The sequence below is a fragment of the Triticum urartu genome, chromosome 3, assembly GCF_003073215.2.
Source record: "Triticum urartu cultivar G1812 chromosome 3, Tu2.1, whole genome shotgun sequence".
In the NCBI taxonomy this organism is placed as follows: Eukaryota; Viridiplantae; Streptophyta; class Magnoliopsida; order Poales; family Poaceae; genus Triticum; species Triticum urartu.
This window is the reverse complement of record NC_053024.1, coordinates 693,232,824-693,240,162: the sequence shown is the minus strand read 5'-3', so window position 1 is coordinate 693,240,162 and position 7,339 is coordinate 693,232,824. Positions and strand designations below refer to the sequence as shown.

The following is a 7,339-nucleotide window of genomic DNA, read 5'->3' as shown; positions in this document are numbered from 1 at the left end:
TTCGCCCGTAGAGGCTCTCATCTATTGGATCACCTACCCTCAATTGTGGTCATACCTGGAAAGTTACTTCTTTTGCGAAGTGGCAAGAAAAGAGCCTTTACGCTTATAATCATTTGGAGATGATGAAGCTAAACTGTGGTGGCTGCACATTCTGAAGGACCAAGAAAAGTGAGCGTACAAAATGGTAAAGTTACTCTGTAGGTCGAGCTACATGGTAAAGTTCCTCTACTCTGTATTAAGGAGTTCCAGCTGCATGTAGTGCACTTTATGGTGTTCACTTTTTTGGAAGAAAAAGTCAGATCCTTTTTATATTCAGAAAGCCGCTAGTTGCAAGGAAACTGATGTACTTTTTCAGGTCATCCATCTATGAGAACTGAAACGAGAAGGAATTATTAACGCGTACTCCTACCTAGTACCAATAATTTTTTGAGGAGAGTGTTTCTTGAGATCTAATAAGAGGCAAATAAATAGGTGCACCCAAAGTTATCAGGAATAGCATGATTGCCCTGCAACGTCAGGCACTGCACTCATGGTCATCTAGCATTTTTGTTTTGTTTAGAATCCTCATGGTCGTCTAGCTGAAGAATTAACAGTCAAACTAGATTTCACTAGGAAACAATCAAACACCTGCTTTCTTTCGTTTGTTTGGAATTACAATACAAACTGACTCTTTATTACAAGAATGACCCAAATACTCTCCAGGGCTGGCCCTATGTTTCGGGAGGCCCTAGGCGAACTCGACGACCCCTATGTCCTAAGTCGATATATATGTATGCGTGTGCGTGATATATAAACATATTTATATATAACCTCATTTGCATGATATTAAGATAAACTTTCAACCACACATCTTTAGTTTGAAATTTGACTATAATAATTGTTGGACAATGCCATATTACGATAGAAATAATAAAAAGATAGCAAAATGAAACTAACATGACATGATTATCTCAGATAAGAACCAAATTCGAATGACTCCATCGACAATAATAATACTTCAACGCTTTAGAAAAAGTTTCTTTAGGCGTTTCTTGATGCAAAGTCATTAAGGGGCAATATCAAGATCAACACTGTCTAAGATATCCTTCTCAATGTACCACATAGCCAAGCCATTTAGTCTATCTTGCAACATAGTTGACCTCAAATAATTTTTCAGTAGTTTCAGTTTAGAGAAACTTCTTTCAGCTGAGGCTACAGTCACAGGCACTGTTAAGAGGATCCGATAGGCTATAGGGACATTTGGATAGCAATCTACAGCCATAACAAACTGAAGAATCTCGAGCGCAGACATCAGACCATCTGGCAAAGTTACCTGTGGCACTTTCAACTTAGAGACAAAAGTAGTGCAACATTCCCATAGATTGCTATCATCCAAGGACTTCAGATTTTTGAATTGAATAAGAAACGAAACACCTTTTCAAATTGCTTCAACTGCTCAAAGCAACTTGTTTTGTTCCTTTTTGAAGATTGTCAAGCAAAAGCTTCCACCTTTTAGTAGAACGTGAAAACAATATGTATATCCGCTGTATAATACCAAAGAATGTAATAGGTTGATCGCAACATTTTGCCATATCACAAAGAGTGATATTCAAACTATGACATGCACATGGTATACTACATCATGCCCCCCTCCCCCACCACCCAGCATACCCCTGGGCCATCGCCCCTTGGGCTATACACTAGTAGAAAACAGGGCTTTGGTCACGGGACAATATTCACATTAGTCCCGGTTCAGTAACGAACCGGGACTAATGTGAGCATTGGTCCCGGTTCGTGCGGCTAAGGCATTAGTCCCGGTTCACCTGAGCCCTTTAGTCCCGGTTTGAGTCACGAACCGGGACTAAAGGGTGCGATGCCCTTTAGTCCCGGTTTGTGTCTCAAACCGGGACTAAAGATTAGACCTTTAGTCCCGGTTTAAGACACGAACCGGGACTAAAGGGTGCAATGGCCTTTAGTCCCGGTTTGTGTCTCAAACCGGGACTAAAGATTAGACCTTTAGTCCCGGTTTAAGACACGAACCGGGACTAAAGGGTGCAATGGCCTTTAGTCCCGGTTTGTGTCTCAAACCGGGACTAAAGATTAGACCTTTAGTCCCGGTTTAAGACACGAACCGGGACTAAAGGGTGCAATGGCCTTTAGTCCCGGTTTGTGTCTCAAACCGGGACTAAAGATTAGACCTTTAGTCCCGGTTTAAGACACGAACCGGGACTAAAGGGTGCAATGGCCTTTAGTCCCGGTTTGTGTCTCAAACCGGGAGTAAAGGTCCCATTTTCAAACTCTACCCCCCCGGTGGATCGCCTTTTTTGTTTCGAAAAAATCAAAAGAAAATGATAAAAACTTCAAAAAATAAAATCCTTCGAGAGGTAGTTATATTACTACATCTACTAGTTAGGAAAATTTAAGAACTTAAATTTGGACATGTTTTACAAAAAATGTAGGGAAAATGTAAAATGGCTATAACTTTTGCATACGATGTCAGAAAAAAACGTATAATATATCAAAATGTTCAGAACGAAAATCCGCTTTCAATTTTGACCGCTTACGGCCTGTTTGCAAATTTTTAGAATCCTCAAATTCTAAAAGGAAAAAAAGTTATGCTCAAATTTCAGTTTTTTTGAATTTTTGTTAAATCTGGTCAAACTATGGTCAAACTACTTATTCAAGAAGTATTAGTGTTACTAAATAATTATTCAAGAATATTAGTGTTACTAAATAATTATTTCGGTTTTTTTTGAATTTTGGTCAAATATGGTCAAATTGTGGTCAAACAATGGTCAAACTACTTATTCAAGAAATATTAGTGTTACTAAATAATTATTTCAGTTTTTCTGAATTTTGGTCAAATATGGTCAAACTGTGGTCAAACTATGGTCAAACTAGGGTCAAACTGTGGTCAAACTACTTATTCAAGAAATATTATTGTTACTAAATAATTATTGTTTTTTAGAACAATAGTTTCAAACTCAAATAGTGAAATATGTGACTTCATGCTTAAGCTAAATTCCTGAGGGTTAATAGGATTGACATCTTATTATTGTCAGGAAAACAACAAGTGCAGACTTGGAAACGAGGGAGAATAGAACTCGGAAGTTAAGCGTGCTCAGGCTGGAGTAGTGAGAGGATGGGTGACCGTTCGAGAAGTTAGATGATTTGGAATGATGAGGGGTGATTAGAGATTAAAAGTTAAATTGAGCAGTGATGATGGGTGATTAAAGATTAGAGGTTAAAATAATTCAGAAATTTGAAAATAAAAAAAAATTCAAAAAAATTCATAAAATTTCTTTTAGTACCGGTTGGTGTTACCAACCGGGACTAAAGGTGGACCTCCAGGCAGCGGCCACGTGGAGGGCCTTTAATCCCGGTTCGTATGAGAACCAAGACTAAAGGGGGAGGCTTTAGTACCGACCCTTTAGTCCCGGTTCCAGAACCGGGACTAAAGGCCCGTATGAACCGGGACTAAAGACCCTTTTATCTACTAGTGATACACCAGGCCCAGCCCTAAGACTCTCCACATAACCCGAATCACAAACCAAAAAAAATGGCTATATAATGTAGCTCCAAAGAGACAATTTACCAACTCAACGCTGAAATTTACAAGAGATTACCGAAAACTTAAAAAAAATATTGTAGTGCATATGCATAACAAAGTTAGCCAAATGGGACGGCCTGGCACGGCCCATGCTAATCGTGCCATGCACGGAACATCCCACGGGGGCACGGTTGTTAATGAGTGGGCCCTGCCCTGCTGGCCCGCATGTTATGCCTCTATGACCAGACATATCATAGTTAGTAAATGGGCCGACATGTTGGCCCGTTTAGCACGTTGAACTGCATATTGCAACTTTTTTTTAAAGTAATGTGTGTTTTATTCATATCATAAAGATCAATGTACAAGTCGCATAAAAAACCGATATAACAAAATTGAATAGATAGGAGAACGTCTCTAAGCTTGATACCAACGCCTCTCACTATATTTTTTAACCTGTTGGGCTGGCATAGTGCAGGCAAAGCCAGCCCAACCGGCCGACCGAGCTAGTGGCATCCTTTCTCGTGCAGGCCTGCACGCCTGATGCCTGACGGATTGCTGTTGTACTGCTGTCCCTCAGCCGGTCCTATCTGCTACGCCAACCACATGGTGACCATGAGCCCCACAGCCGGGAGCACCGCCCAGGCCACGTCGGGCGGCATTGGCGTGGAGGACTGCATCCTAGCGACGGCAGCACGTGCAGCAGGGCCTAAGGGGACGAACGCGGAGTCGGGCTCGACGGCGTTGGGGTTGGGCGGGCTCGGGTTGGACGGGATGGTGGCCGCCGCGTCCGACGGTGCCAGCGCGTCGTTGCCGGGGCCCGGGGATGGGAGCAGCAGCATTATGTTGGGCAGAGCGATAGCGCCGGCGGGAGCGCACGCGTGGCGATTGCCGTGGCGCGGCTGCAGCAGCGGGTACGGCGACGGCTCCGGTGAGGCGGAGATGGTCGACGAACGGGGCGCGTCCGCATGTGCGTCCGGCGTGCACGCACAGGCAGCGCAGAACACGAGAACGGCGAGGAGGGGGTAGCGTGGGGTGGCGCCGGGTCTTGCCATTGCGGTTGTGAGCTGAGTGTGCGTGCGCGAGGTGGCACGGAGAGCGAGACGATTGCTGTCGACGAGGTGTGTGTGGGATGAGTAAGACGGGATTTGGTTAGGTCGGTTTTGGTGGTTGGTCGCAGCGGGGAAGCAGGCGGGCATAGCCAACATGTTATTCGTTGCCACGCCACTAGCGGACGGCTAAAGCTCCGATGAAACTCACTTTTTTCTAATCCTGCCAGTGAGAACCGAGGTACAGCTCGATGATTCTGTCTAAATGTCGTCGCCTTCACAAGTCATTCTCAAAATGGAACGACCACGAGTGTCTCACGAACACCGACCCTGACCGAGCACGTTCGTGGTTGCACGGGAGCTGCACCGACTCTCAAGGTTTTGGATTCCGAATGGAACATTTTTCTCGAGGGGGGGCGGTAAACTCGGTTACCGCGGTAACCACGAAATACCGAAAAAAAATCGAGCGAAATTTAAAATTCAAATTTGAAATCAAATTTTTTAAGACCAGAATACATAAGTTTGGAACACCAAATGTAACCTACTCAGGTACTAGCGCAGTGGTAAACAGGTCTGCTCCACTGACGCGCATGGATGTCGCGAGTTCGACCCCCCGCACGTACATATTTCTTGTAGAAATTACAGTATATTTCTTCAAAAATCAAAAAGAAACGTGCGGCCTGCTGATCTCGAACACATGACGCGCTAGTGTTGGAAAAGTATACTTACCACTAGGAAACGAGTAAGCTAGTGTCTGAGATAGAAATACGCCGTATTTAACTAGACGTTAGGAGTTTAAATTCAAAAAGTTTGATTTTTTTTATTCGAGATACCGAATTATCGTAGGGTACCAAGAAACGCGGTTACCGGGCGGTAACCGAATTTACCGCCCGGTACCCAAAACCATGCCGACTCTATAGAAGAAGAGTGGCACAGTAGGTCGATCACAGGCAGAGGCGGAGCCAATGGGGGGGCGAGCGGGGGCCAGACCCCCCCTATGGATCGGCCCCCCCTCAACAGATTAGAGCGGGGGCTATGCTAATCCTGGCCATTAGCAAATTAAGCTATAAGCTGTACCGTCGAATGGCTGAATGGCCCAAAGCCCACAAGGACAATAATTAGCGACACGCTCAATTGATCCATTAACATAGCCCGGACTATTTTTGATCCATTAAAACATGCATACACCTTACCCATTGACGCATATCCCCGTCATGTTCAATTCTACTCGACGGTGTCGATCTCGATTGACTGCCGCCCCGCCTGATCTAGGGCTTCCTTCAGTGTTTCCGCCGGCGACTGACGAAGGTGTGGCGGCCATGTGGGACGCGATTGTCAGCTACGGCCTGCCGAATAGCTGCTGTTAACAGCCAGTCGACTGCGGTCTTCTGTCTCGCTACATGCCTCACACGTAGGTACAAATCTGATTTCGTGATCTCTTAGATATATCGTATAGACATACTAATATTGTAGATTATACAAACTACTACTCGTAGTTCTGTACATTTAAGTCAGATCAATTAAATTAGATACTGTTTGTACTAAGTAGAATTGCTGGTGGTGCACTGGTGCTGATGTTGGTCAGTTGGAGTGCTAAATCATCAAGCGGTTATGCAATCAAGTCTAAACCTAGAGGTATGTCGTATATTGTAATTGTTTTCTGAGGATACATGCAAGCATGAATTATGTACGCATGAGTAAGAGTGTAACTAGAAGCCTGATTTGCCTTTTTGTAATTTAACTATGATTCATTGTCAATGAGATCACTAAAAACATGCTTTCAAAATGGTGTGAACGAAAAAGGAAGATATCATCATTAAATATTGTATCACAACCAAGTACCTACAGAGCTTGTGAAGGTACATTTTTTATATAAAAATTCTTCACCATGTATGTTACTTAAATTGAATGTATGTTAGTGTTAGTTATCGGGTGCAGTCATTATTCTCTTCGCCACCCCTATGTCTAAATCCTGGCTCCGCCCCTGATCACAGGGCTGCTGGATTTCAACAACTCGCAGCTGATTGTTCCCGGATGCCTCATAATGCAAGCAGCAAAGTACATATCCAACTCCTCGTGATTCGGATTTCTCTCTTGGTCTAGTATATTCCATCTATGTGTGAAACTATTCCGACGAGTGACAACAAGTAGGGAATGATAAGCTGGCTACAAGCATGCCAAGCAAATATATTCAGCTAAGGCAAGACGCAATGCTCTTAAAACAAAGGAAGGATGGTGGTTGCATAAGTTAACCATCCAACAAACATTTAAACCACATCTTTTTACACAAAAAAGAAAATAGACCACATCTTTTCACTGAAAGAACGAACCTAAATCCCACCACTCATGTGCTTTCATTCAACAGTCTATGAATGCACCCGGTCGAAACAGTGGGGCTCAATTTATTCAAGTTGTGGTAATTACAATAGTTAGAAAAAATAAAAATAAATCAATTTGGATACAATTAAGCCCGTAGATCTCAAAGGATATGCCTGGCTGCAAGATCAAGTGTTGTTAGAAGTATAATTAGGTTTAAGTTAGAAATTAGGAGATAGAAATAGAATATGTTTAAACCACGTGTAACTTGTCTTATACTCTAGGCCTCTACCCCTCATGTACTTCTATATATACCCCATACAAGGGTCAGATCAATACAATCAAATATTAGCCATCCTATATTTTTCATATGGTACCAGAGCCAATAGGTCTTCAGTTTAAGACCCTGCAAATGCAGTAGTAAATAAAATAATTCTGCGGTCTACAT

General features: G+C 43.1%; 1 protein-coding gene across 1 annotated transcript; it reads right to left on the bottom strand.

Annotated features, from left to right (window-relative positions):
• Positions 1 to 3,969: 3,969 nt before the first annotated feature.
• LOC125549228 (atherin-like) lies at positions 3,970 to 4,650 on the bottom strand. The gene has a single exon (XM_048712690.1). It carries the CDS (start codon positions 4,579 to 4,581, stop codon positions 4,120 to 4,122), a length of 462 nt encoding a protein of 153 aa, XP_048568647.1. The 5' UTR covers positions 4,582 to 4,650; the 3' UTR covers positions 3,970 to 4,119.
• Between the last annotated feature and the right edge of the window lie 2,689 nt (positions 4,651 to 7,339).